The following is a 13,417-nucleotide window of genomic DNA, read 5'->3' as shown; positions in this document are numbered from 1 at the left end:
AAATGTCTGTGTAGGTGTCTCAGAGCTAGGCAGGGTGAGAAGAGTGTCTCCACAGAGATGGGGGGTCCACTGGTGAGGACTGGAACCCAGGTGTGGAGGGTATCAATAGGTAAGGTCCAGAATGAGGTTTCAGAGAACGAAGAGGATGAAGATGTTCACAGGGGGTGTGAGTGGGGTTGGCCCAGCATGGGGTGTTGGAGTCTAAGTGAGATAAGGGGAGCACCCATGATGGGAACAGCCTGGTATGAAGTATCAGAACCCAAGTAGGGTTAGAGGTATCCATGTGAGAGACAGGTACGTGGTGATGAGAGACAGGTTACAAACAGGGAGACTGATCAAATAATTTAAATATACTAAAGTGAATGTGACCCAGTCTTTCACCGTCAGGGAAAAGAGAAACCCTGTAGTGTTGTTACAGTCAGAAACACCAGTATGAAGTCATGGATTTCAATGCAGAGACAGTAATCTAGATCTAAATGTGTGTATGTCTACATGTACATACGCATGCTCCCCAGATTCGTCTCCTAAAAGAGCTTGAGAGTGGTACTCCCTCCAAAGCAACAAGCACAATGAGTGCCCAGAACTCGACTTTTTTAAAGATTTTTTTTTTTTTTTTAATTTGACAGAGAGAGAGATCACAAGCAGGCAGAGAGGGGGAAGTAGGGTCCTCACCAAGCAGAGAGCCCCACGCAGGGCTCGATCCCAGGACCCTGAGATCATGACCTGAGCCAAAGGCAGAGGCTTAACCCACTGAGCCACCCTGGTGCCCCCAGAACTTGACTTTTAAGTACTCTCCACTATAACATAAGAGCTCCTAGGGAAATGGCCAACTCCTGGGTTGGGGCAGGGAAAATTCAGGATGAGACTAGAACATCCTACTGTAGCAAAATGTAAAGGACTTGAATAATGATTTGTCAATAGGCCACAGAAACCAGCTTGGCACTGGCCAAATTAGGGACAATATGAGCTTCAAAATAAACTATGATAATAAAGGATAGTAAAGTATGGTCCCTGGGCCAGTAGCAACAGCAACACTGGAAACTTCTCAGAAATGCAAATTTTGGGGGGTCTCAATCCAGACCCACAGAAACTCTGGAGATGGGGCCTAGCAGCTTGTGTTTTAATAAGCCCTCCAAGGCATTCTCATACACTCAAGTTTGAAAACCAGTGAACTAGGAAACCATGAGTCCATTAAAGAAATGAATAAAGTGAAGATTTGTTGAGGAATGTAACTTCTACATGGTCTCCAAAGTACTTCGCAAAACACTTATTATAAAAAGAGTAACCCTACAATGCAAGTATAGGCTACACCACTTAAATTTTTATTTTTATTTTTAAAAATATTTTATTTATTTATTTGACAGACAGAGATCACAAGTAGGCAGAGAGGCAGGCAGAGAGAGGGGGAAGCAGGCTCCCCGCTGAGCAGAGAGCCCGATGCGGGGCTCGATCCCAGGACCCTGGGATCATGACCGGAGCGGAAGGCAGAGGCTTATAGCCCACTGAGCCACCCAGGCACCCCTAGGCTACACCACTTAATGAGTTGATCTAAGTGAACATAATGGAATGGGACAAAACGAAAGTGAGCACCGCCGGATATGACAAGAAACAACTTCAGTTATGTTACACTACACAGAGGCGTAACTTAATAATGAGGAAATGTCAAACTCCTGTTGGGAGTCATTCTACAAAATCACTGGTGCAGCATATTTAAAAAATAACAAGGTCTACAAATGTAGTGATCCGAAGAGGCACGCGTACCCGAATGTTCATAGCAGCAATGTCCACAACAGCTAAACTATGGAAAGAACCTAGATATCCATCAACAGAAGAATGGATAAAGAAGATGTGGTATACATATACAATGGAATACTATGCAGCCATCAAAACCCACTGAAATCTTGCCATTTGCGAGACGTGGATGGAACTCGAGGGTATTATGCTAAGTGAAATAAGTCAATCAGAGAAAGACAATTATATGATCTCTCTGATATGAGGTATTTGAGAGGTAGGGAGGGGATTCGTGGGGGGAAGGGAGGGAAAAAATGAAACAAGATGGTATTGGGGAGGGAGAAAACCATAAGAGACTCTTAATCTCAGGAAACAAATTGAGGGTTGCTTGGGGGTAGGGGGGTAGGAATAGGGTGGCTAGGTTATGGACACTGGGGAGGGTATGTTCTATGGTGAGTGCTGTGAAATGTATAAGCCTGATGATTCACAGACCTGTACCCCTGGAGCAAATAATACATCATATGTTAATAAAATTTAATAATGAAATTAAATTTAAAAACTACTAAAAATGATCAAAAGATTTGAACATCTATTTTTGAATGAATGGCCAATAAACAACATTAAAAGACAAATATCAAGGTCATGAAAATCATGAGAATCATGAGTTGGAACAGCAACTCGTTCTTTTCAACAGTAGTAGACACATTAAAAGTGCTCAATAAATGTTTATAAAGTAAAAACTTTGCCTTAAGCAGCTATGGAATTTTGGTTTCTTCCAGTCATTAAAGCATTCCTATAAAATATATAAAAAATTGAAACTTTACAATTTCATCCTATTACTTTTGTAGTAGTTTATCTTAAGTCAGAATAGCTTATCCTGAGGCATTCTTTCTCACACTCACTGAACTACAAAGTAAGATTATCCTGAGGCAGCTCCAAATAACAATAAACTATGTTGTCAGGATACAGAATAATGTGTTTTCTGTCGGCCTGCAGTACACCCATAAGTATAGTTTTACCCTACTGACTGGAAAGAAAAGGCTGATGTGAACACATTCCTTTTTCACTTGCCTGAAAATTTGCTAATGAATGGATCTAATTCACTAGGAAGTAGTTTCCAACTCTAATTTTGGAGGTAATATTAAAACTATTTTCTGTGTATCAATAACCAAGAGTTCTCATCAGATTCAGAGTTGGAAAATGACAGGAATAAATCCTCATGATCTTGAGTTAGGCAATGACACCACAAGTACAACTGACAAAAGAAAAAAATCGACAAATTGGACTTCATTGAAGTTAAACTTTTGTGCTTCAAATAATACCATCAAGAAAGTGAGAAAACGGTTCACAGACTGGGAGAAAATATTTGCAAATCCTGCATTGGTTAGGGTCTTGTACTCAGATTACACAAATAACACTCCTACAACTCAATGATAAAAACAACCTAGAGCGGGTGCCTGGGTGGCTCAGTGGATTAAGCCTCTGCCTTCAGCTCAGGTCATGATCCCAGTGTCCTGGGATGGAGCCCCACATCGGGCTCTCTGCTTAGCAGGGAGCCTGCTTCCTCCTCTCTCTGTGCCTGCCTCTCTGCCTACTTGTGCTCTCTGTCAAATAAATAAATAAAATCTTAAAAAAAAAAAACAACACAAAACCTAGAGCAAAGGATCGTAATTAACATTGCTCCTAAGAAGATATGCAAATGGCCAATCATCACACAAAAAGATCCTTAACATCATTAGCCATTAGGAAAATGCAAATGAAACACAGAGATACTTGTCACATGCTATAATCAGAGACAGTAGGTGTTATGGAAGATGGGGAGAAATCAGAACCCTCCTATATTGCTGATAGGAAAGTAAAATGGTACAGACTTGGGAAAAGTTTGGCAATTCCTCAAAAGGTTTAACACAGAAGAACATAACCCAGCAGCTCCACTTTGAGGTATATACCCAAAATGAAGGAAAACATGTCTACAGAAAAGCTTGAACACAAATGTTCACAGCAACATTATTCATAATAGCCCCAAAGCGGAAACAGGCCAAACGTCAACTGATGAATAAAATATTAGAATATTTGGCAATAAAAAGTACTCTTGCTTGATACTACACAAATGATACTTAACATACTAAGTGAAAGAAACCAGTCACTGAAGACCACATAATACACGATTTCATTTGTGAAGTGTCCAGATAAGGCACATTCATAGAGATAGAAAGTAGGTTAGTGGCTGCTTAGGGCTAGGGGAATTGGGGAATGAAAGGGGAGAGCCTGCTGACAGTCCATTTCTTTCTGCAGTGATGAAAATGTTCTGGAAACAGTGGCATGGTTTTAGTGAATATACCAAAAACCACTGAATTTTATACCTTGAATTGAATTTTGTGGTATGTGAATTGTATCTCAAAGCTGCTAAAAATAAAGAATAGTAAAGCATGTATTTCCTCTAAAGATTAAGATGACAGCAGTATGCAAATTCAGAGTCTGAGTAAAGTGGTACTTACTGCTTTTTTCTCTTGATAAACTAGTTGATAATACCACCAAAGCTTTACTATAGTTGTTTTAACTGGTATGAAAAATAAATAACGGTCTGGATGAAGACAACATAGTGTTAACAATATTATCAACCAACTTCCTCTACTTTTCATTTCTTGATAAAACAACAGGGTTCTCATGCCAAGCAATGGCACCAGCGGCAGTCTGTGCTTGCCCATACATTGGCAGTGGAGGCAGAAAGAAATACTGTTGGTTCTATGGCTTAAAATTCTGCTTCCTAGTGGCAAAATTTCCTAGGAGAATGCTGTTGTAAAATACTATTTCTATTAGTGTAGATGCCAAGTACAAAATAATTCTTTTTAAAGATTTATTTATTTTAGAGCAAGTGAGCAAGGCGGGGTAGGGACAGAGGGAGAAAATCTTCAAGCAGACTCCCTGAAACTAAGAGCTGGATGCTTAACCAACTGGGTTACCCAGGAGTCCTGAGTACAAAGTAACTTTTAAGAAATTTATTTTGATATTTAAGAGAATGCCATTGATAACCTTTACAGAAATGTACCTTAAAAATTTTAGATCACCCGGGGTGCCTGGGTGGCTCAGTGGTTTAGGCCACTGCCTTCGGCTCAGGTCATGATCTCAGGGTCCTGGGATCGAGTCCCGCATCGGGCTCTCTGCTCGGCAGGGAGCCTGCTTCCCTCTCACTCTCTCTGCTTGCCTCTCTGCCTACTTGTGATCTCTCTCTGTCAAATAAATAAATAAAATCTTTAAAAAAAAAAAATTTTTAGATCACCCAACACCAAATCTATGGAGCCTGACATTATAGTTAATAAATGTTGAATGAGTTTTTTTAAAAAGCCTTACAATCACTATCAATAAATATAATTTCATATATTTTAATCCTAGACTCACTATGAAATTTTATCTTGTAAAATGTACAGCAATCTAATACATGTGAATATGTACATAATTGCTCCTATACTCTTCAAAGCTACAACCTATATTTGAGAACAAAATTGGTGTATCTGAGAGAAAAGAGTGTGGCTCAAGTCCTGGGACCTTTCAAGAATTACTAGGTATACAACTGAATGCTACCCATTTGTAAAAGTTTCAGCATAAAGGTAATAAAGATACATAAACAAATGACTTTATATTAACTATGGACATTTTATACATTGACCCAAAGGTATGAAATTCCTGTATTAAGGTGCATTCAACTTAATATTTTCTCTTGGTATCTACAGAATCTTGCTTCCTTCATAGTAATAGTTACCAATTTGGTTAATGTACTGCAGGTCCAGTATAGTCCAAGTAAATTTCATTCAAGAGGAATGGCATGAAAAACAGGCACCAAAATCATTTCAGGTTTACATATAACTAAGATTTAGAAAAGCTTTAAAAATTACAGAACACATTCTGAAAGAAAACACATCTTGGATTCTATCTGCATGTAAATTCCATGAACAGGAAGGAAATTTTGTTTACTGCTCTGCCCCTTAGTGCTTAGAACAATGCCTCACACATAAAAGGCACCTCACAGCTATTGAAAGAAGCAAAATATGCATTATACTTCCATTACCTTAAAAAGGGGGGAAAAATCTTCAAGTCACAATATGCACAGTTAAGGTGTAAAATATTTTTTATTGTAAAAACAGAGTCAACAGAAGTTGACAATGCAAATGTCATCCCAGAACATTTCCCCTTGGTTCCTGAATTTGCTAGGGTCTGATGGACCAGCATGTCTCCATTAGCACTTCTCAGGTTTCATGGTCATTTTGAGATATGTTGTTTAATTATATGTATATATTGCTGAGAAACAAATGTCCATCTGATATTAAACAAAAAAACTGCTGTGTCTGTTTCACATTTCCTACAGGGAGATCTATAGATCTCAGATACCTTCACAATTTAACGGTAAAGTTAGTGCTTTAAGCAAACCCCAAAATTCTCCACCACATTATTAATTCAAACTCATGACATCTGCAACATAGCCGGATTTAAATGTTTAAAACAAAAAGTTTCGAATTTAAAACATTAGGCTGATTTTTTCATATTTGAAAGACTGTAGTTATTTGCAGCATACAAATGGAGAGAATAGTGCAAAATGCATCAAGTTTTATATGATAAATATACTTTCAACCTAAATGGCTGCCTCAAAAGCAAAGAGTGAAAAATTACCAATTCTCAAAAGCAATCCAGACTGACTCAGTAAAGTTCACAATTTAGAAAGATCAATTGCTACTCTATTCTACAGTTTGCAAAAGGATTTCAGAAACAGATTAAACACACAATTGTTTTACAAAAATAGAAATATTGTTTGGGACTTTACAAAACTTTATAAAATATAACACTATATTTGCAAATTCAAGATAAAATTTCACACTGAAATAGACAATACTTCCACCGATATAAAGTCTACTCAAACTTAACTGGTCTGTCTTGACCATTCTTGCACATTATTTCTTCGAAGTCTTCAGCCTAAGTAGATCTGTGCTCTATCATGGGATTTTTTTTTTTTTTAAGAGATTGTTTAATTTCAAAGGTTTTATAAGATTTTTCATTCTAGAAATAATATTAAAGCAGATGAACTCATACCTACAAATGTTTTACTAAAAGTAGAAACTAATGCAATGTGACAATTCTGTATTTGATAAATTTCAAACCAAATTTTTAAGAATGAAAACCTACCTACTGATTTAAAATATATGTCTGGCAATTATAATTTGGTACCTATAAAACATAAAAATATAATCACAACTATTTTATGGAAAAATATTTATTCTTATAGAATGAAGAAGCTCTAAATTTAGTTACTTGTAGCTGACAGATGAAAATTTTATCATTTTATCACCTTAAAGAGCACCAGTGTATTTTCAAGACAAACTAAAAGAAGGTAGGGGCTTATTTCACGTAACAGTGCTACTAAAATAAGGCACCACTTGGTATATGAAATAGCCAAACAAAGTATTGTCAAATCACGCTTTTTGTTACTGGTGTCTTAACCATTAGATAGGATGGTTAGGAAAAAGCTAATAATATTAGCTAACCATATTATTTTCCTTTTCCCATCATTTTTTGTTTTTAGTTTTTCCATATAACAGAACACATAGTAAACAACAACGTAGTACATGATCTGTTAAATATCTTTTCCCAACCTTCCAACAAAACAATCTAAAATTAAACAAGCGTAAGAAACCAAAAATTTATCTGATATACTTTGCAATAATCTATCCCTGTAGAAGAGTGGGGAGTTGGGTGGGGATGGGGTGAGAACACAATGACAGGACCTATTTTCTATAGGATATATTGAGGCACATAGGTTAAAAGTTTCTCAGGCAAATTCACGGCTAGAGCAAAACTGAGAGAAAGCTCAGAATTTTATATTCCCCCCAGAGCTGATTTCTCAGGTAGTCACACCCAATTAAATATTTCAAAATATGTCCTTAGTCACTGCTATCATCATCATCATCATCATCAGATACATCATTTAAAGGAGACTTCAATGACTGACTGTAAGAGTCCGATCTAGTAGGCTGGCACGTGGCCATGTCCCCAGTAGAAAGCAGGTCATAGCAGAAGTCACAAATCCGCACAGGCTTCGAGGACTGGCTTGGAAGAAGAAATCTCTTTTCAGAGCAGGGCCCACAGACAACAAAACCACATTTGCGGCAATGGTGACGACGATTAACAGGTGTGAATTTTGCTTTCTGGCAGCGCATACATACAGTGGCCTCAGAGTCAGGAACCCAGACAGCAGCATGTTCATTACTGGGTGTCTTCCCACTTTTGGAGAGTAAATCCGTAACACATTTATTTATGTGATTCATCCATTCTGATTTCTCAGTGGCAGTGGCAGCATAAACTGCAAATGATTTAGTTGGTGTCTTGATAAGCCATCCATTCCTCAAGTCTCCCTCATCTTTGATGGAATCAATAGTGACATTTTCCAGGGGAATAATATGTTGTTTGTTATATTTTTTCTTCTGGATGACAATATTGCCATATACAAGAATATCATTAAATAAGAAAAACTGCCTTGCTTTGGGTTTCTTTCTGCACAACTTAGTCAATACTCCTTCTCCAATAAGAACCCTTCCAGGTATAGTTAAGGGTTGACCAGCTGCTCCAAAACAGTTTTCTACTATATTTATACGTCTAGTATTTGCTTCACTGTTTGCCAAGCGATCCACCATCTTTTGCTTGTAGCCTTTAAAAAAAAAAAAGAGAGAAATTAGCACACAGAATGATAAATTCATGTTTGCAAATGTAAAAATTATATAACCTAACCTATATAACCTAAACTATGTAAATTAAATTTACTCTAATAAATCCTTACTTTTACTCAAAGGCAAAATGCTCTAAAACTGTTTCCCTCCAAGATAATCACCAAGCATATCAAAAGGGTTAACATCTACTTTTTATAATCATCAAAAACACTTATTAACCATCTTCGCATTGCACTATACTCATTAAGTAGGTATTTATAAAAGTATAAACTTCTTATAGGCAATAAAGGAATAAACAACTGGACAATAAATATAAGTCATCTCTGCAAAATAGTAATCTCAGTTCCATGAAATTTAATCTCATAAGGATTCTAAAAAAGAGGGCAAAATTCTGTAAAAACCAGAAGAAATTAATGATTTTTCTGGTAAGCTAGTCCCATTGAGCTAAAGCCTTACTTAATCCTCTCACCTGGATTACCAGAACTATTTCAGAACATGTCTCCTTGCTTTTGGTCTTCCTCCCTAAATCAGGCCAGTGATTTCTCAAATGCAAATCTTGCCATGTCATTATTCAAAAGAACTTCCCTTGATCAACAAAATGCAGAATTTTTAGCATGGTATACAAGGCTGTTATTATCTGGTTCTTTTTTTGTTTGTTTTTAAAGATTTTATTTATTAGAGAAAGAGAGAGAATAAATGAGAGAGGGAGAGCGAGCAAGACAGAGCCAAACACACAAGCGGGGGGTGGTGGGGGGGAGCAGAGGGAGAAGAAGCAGGCTCCCAGCTGAGCAGACAGCCAGATGTGGAACTGATCATAGGACACTGGGATCATGACAGGAGCCAAATACAACGCTTAACCTATAGAACCACCCAGGCTTGCTTACCAAACTTCCCAGACTTGTCATTAGTCACTCTCCATTCAGCTCAAACTTTATGTTCTAAGAAAACTCCACTACTTATAGTCCACCTTATCCATGCACACCTTCTCTCATGCTGTTGTACCCTTTACTACTTAAACTTCAGGATTCAGTTTAGCTTATCATATTGAAGCCAGAAGTTTTCCTTAAACTCTTTTAGACCAAATACCCTCCTCTGTGTTCTTTACATTCCATGTACCTTCTGGCTTCATTCTTACCAAAGGATTGAAATCTGTCTTCTTTAAAGGCTGCAATGGAACCTAAAAGAGACCATCTGATATCTATCTATGGAACTGGCACCCTCCGGCACAGCAAAGGTGATCAAAAATGCAGACAAGAACATTTTGGCACTGTACAAAAAGCTCATATTAATCTACTTTTCACTTGATCTTAGACAATAGGCGGAGAAGTGATCATATTAATCTACTCTTAAATGATCACGGATTTAATCTCTAGATCCAACAGTGACTTCACTCAGGTCCGTGAGTTGTGACCTATTTCAAATCTACCAATTTCAAATTGCTACCACAACCAAGTCATATTAAAGAGAAGAGGAGCATTTAAAGTCTAGCAGCTGTATCTAAATTCCAGTATTCAGCTCATAAAGTGATGATATTGTACCCTTTCTTTTTCTCCATTATAAAGGTCCTGATTATTCCTGACTTTGTCTCCTCTAATCTTGGGTCGTCATAAAGCCCTTTTGCTCTCCACAAGAACAGGCTCTGTCCTGAAAATTGTTCCCAAGAAATTATGATAATGCATGATTCCAAATTGTGATGATTTCCTTTTCCAATAACAACAAATATCCCAGCCAATTAAAGGTTTACTGTCCTATGCACAGCACATCACAGAAGAGGAAATAAAAACAGCTCATAAACATGAAAAGAGAGATTGAGCCTTTTTCCATGTTTATGCATAATTAAAGAAATGATAATATAATATTAGGGTAATTTTTTCACTTATCAGGTAAACAAAAATTTAAAAAATTTCCTAAGATGCAGTACTTCTGAAGATACGGGGGAAACAGTCACCCTCATACATTATAGAAAATATGTATATTCACTGATCTAGGATTTTATCAAAAGAAATTCCAGTTGAATGCATAAAGACAAGTACAAGGATATCCAACACAGCACTGGTTCGTAACATACACACAAAACTGGAAAAGCTCCAAATGTCCACCAAAAGGAACTGGTTGAACAATTTATGATACACCTATAACAATATGCTAGACATGTCAATAAGGAGACAGATCTAAACACAGTGATACGGGAAAATGTTCAAGATATTTAGGTGGAGAAATAGCTGAACACCATAATCTCATTCGTTTCACATATATACTAATATACACACATACAAATACATACACACACACACACACACACATCTAAGATGCTACAGATTTTAAGACACATCTTCATTTTATGTGCCACTGAAAATAAAAAATGCTGCCAATTACATCATGGCATACCCCTGATTATATGACGTTCCAATTTCAGAGACATAAAATAGAGTAAAACATGTTCATCTTTAGACTCAATGAAATACGGTATAAACACAAAATCATAGATACTTGTAAATATGTAAGCACACACACACAGAAAATAAGAGAACTATATAACATAATATCAACAATTGTTATTTATCTCTGAGAAGTACAATTATGGATAATTTTTCATACTTTACACTATCTTTAAACATTCAACAAGTATTTATTTTGCTAGGCACAGATCTAAGTGGAAGAGAAAAAAAATACACAATACAGGCAAGGCCCCTGCTCCTTAAGGCTTACATCCTAGTTGGTGAGAAGTGAAACAGAAAACAAAATTGAGAACCGGCTTACAAATCAATGTTATGATTAAAGTGGTTTTTTAAAAAAAACAAATGGGAAGCTATTCAGACTGGATAGTCAGCGATGGCCTTTCTAAAGTGGTATTATTTCAGCTGATAAGAAGAACTAGATAGCCATGAGGTGTGGAGACAAAGAAGTACATTTCAAGCAAAAGGAGAAACTGTGAAGGTCCTAAGGCAGAAAGAGGTTTTAGAGAACTGAAAGTACTTATTTATTCCCATCTAAATCAATTGCAGATTCTATTGCTTTGGACATAACAGTTATTAAGCAGCTTATACCCAACACAAACAGCTTCCTATGATTGCTACTACTGGAGTTAATACCATCTAAATTTGTGCAGTACTTTTCACATTTTTTAATTAAAGATTTTTATTTACTTATTTGACAGAGAGAGCTATTACAAGTAGGCAGAGAGAGGCAGGCACAGAGAGAGGAGGAAGCAGGTTCCCTGCTGAGCAGAGAGAGCCCAACGTGAGTTCTCAAGCCCAGAACCCTGAGATCATGACCTGAGCCGAAGGCAGAGGCTTAACCCACTGAGCCACTCAGGCGCCCCATTTTTTCACGTTTATTATCTTCTGATTTAACTGTCTCAAATTCCTATAAAGTAATTAGAGAAGTTTTTACATTTTTCAAAGCAGCATCTAAGAACAACATCTAATAATATTAGCTGAAACATAAGCTGAAGGAGAAACTAAGGCACAGAGAGATTCAATAATGTTCCAGGCGAAACAGCCTGGAAGTAATTCTACTCACTGGGAGTCCAACAACCAGCTGAGCACTTTGAATGCAATACAGTATATTCTATTCACGGCAACCTTAAATAGATATGCGCTATTAGCTCCATTTTATAGATGAGTAAACAGATAAAAGAAGTTAAGTACTCCGCCCAAGGCTGTCACAGAACTGAGGCTCCAATCTGATTCCTTGGTGCTGTTCCCAGTATATTATGGTACACTAATTTTTCCCTACGGCTCTACTAACTCTACAAGAACTGAGAAAGCTATTGCTAACCTTTGGAACTTCACTGCACAACTTACAAAGAAGAAAGAAAATACTAACTTGAGCAAATAACCTGAAATGACAGGTCATCATGATTTATTTAGCGAGTATTTTGAATGTTTCATTCTTTCAATTTTGCAATTTATTAAGCCTGAATCTCTTTTCATAAATATTGCGCCATTTAAGAATGATGCAGCAAAAGAAAAGCTTAGACATAATTGGTATTTGTCTAGAACAAAACAGCTTTCAAAGTTTGACAGTGACCCACATAAAAAGTACATTTCATACTACAAGCTTATAAGTACATACTCATATAATTCTTTCAACTATAAGTATAATGTATCCTATTATCTTCATTTAATGACAGTCACAGCCCACTTGATTGATTTCACTAATGGACTGTGACCTCTACTGGAAAAACAATGAGCATGAAGTACTGAAGACCTTTCCATTATCCCTGTTGGTCCTAAAATATTTTGTATATGTGTCTGACAGGAAGAAGGAAGGACTGAGCTAAAAAACCCAGAAATACACAAATGCCTTACACACACACAGTTGGGCATCCAGCAGGAACAGCACGGAAAGGAATGGGAGAATAGGGGAAAGTTAGCAAAAGGGAAATCAAAGTACCCCTTTAATGGATTACTGCTAGATACCCCAAAGCACGATTCTTTGGCAAACTGGGTTAGGGTACTACCCTTTAGCTCAGGGCCTCAACAGGACCTCTGCCTTTCCTCAACGCTCAAATCCAAATTTACCACCAGCACACTGAGGTGCCCCAGGCAGTAAGAACTCTTGAAGAATTTGTGAGAATATTACAAGATCACTCAGTCTAGCCAAGGAGTGACTTACTCATTGAAGGGCACAGAAAGAGGAAGCAGAAGACAACAATAAGACAAGGACCAATTAAATTTGTCTACTTCTCTTAGGAATACCAGTGACTACAGGAAGAGCGAGGTCTAAGAAAGCTTCTGCATCTCTCGGCAGAGATGACTTCTTTAGGATAGTTTCCAAGAAGTAAAATTACTGGGTCAAAAGACATGAATGTTTAAGGCTCCTGCTATCTTTTACAAAATTTCCATTCTGAAAGGTAACACCAATTTACCAAGCAGCACAATGACAGTACCCATTCCATCTTGTCTCACATATTTTTCTTTAAAAAGTAACCAGTAAACAAGATAGATTTCAAAAATGGTATCTTTTAT

At 37.1% G+C, this 13,417-nt stretch overlaps 1 protein-coding gene across 2 annotated transcripts in view; it reads right to left on the bottom strand.

The window, feature by feature from the left end:
* Positions 1 to 5,839: 5,839 nt before the first annotated feature.
* Positions 5,840 to 13,417, bottom strand: part of PLEKHF2 (pleckstrin homology and FYVE domain containing 2) — a 29,422-nt gene continuing 21,844 nt past the window's right edge. For both annotated transcript variants that reach the window (XM_046028267.1, XM_046028257.1), the window contains exon 2: positions 5,840 to 8,425. In XM_046028267.1, coding sequence (XP_045884223.1) covers positions 7,662 to 8,411 — 750 coding nt within the window. In that variant the 5' untranslated portion in view covers positions 8,412 to 8,425 and the 3' untranslated portion in view covers positions 5,840 to 7,661. The remainder of the gene's footprint in view (positions 8,426 to 13,417) is intronic.

The sequence above is a fragment of the Meles meles genome, chromosome 1, assembly GCF_922984935.1.
Source record: "Meles meles chromosome 1, mMelMel3.1 paternal haplotype, whole genome shotgun sequence".
NCBI classification, from domain to species: domain Eukaryota; kingdom Metazoa; phylum Chordata; class Mammalia; order Carnivora; family Mustelidae; genus Meles; species Meles meles.
This window is presented reverse-complemented; position numbering and strand designations above follow the sequence as displayed.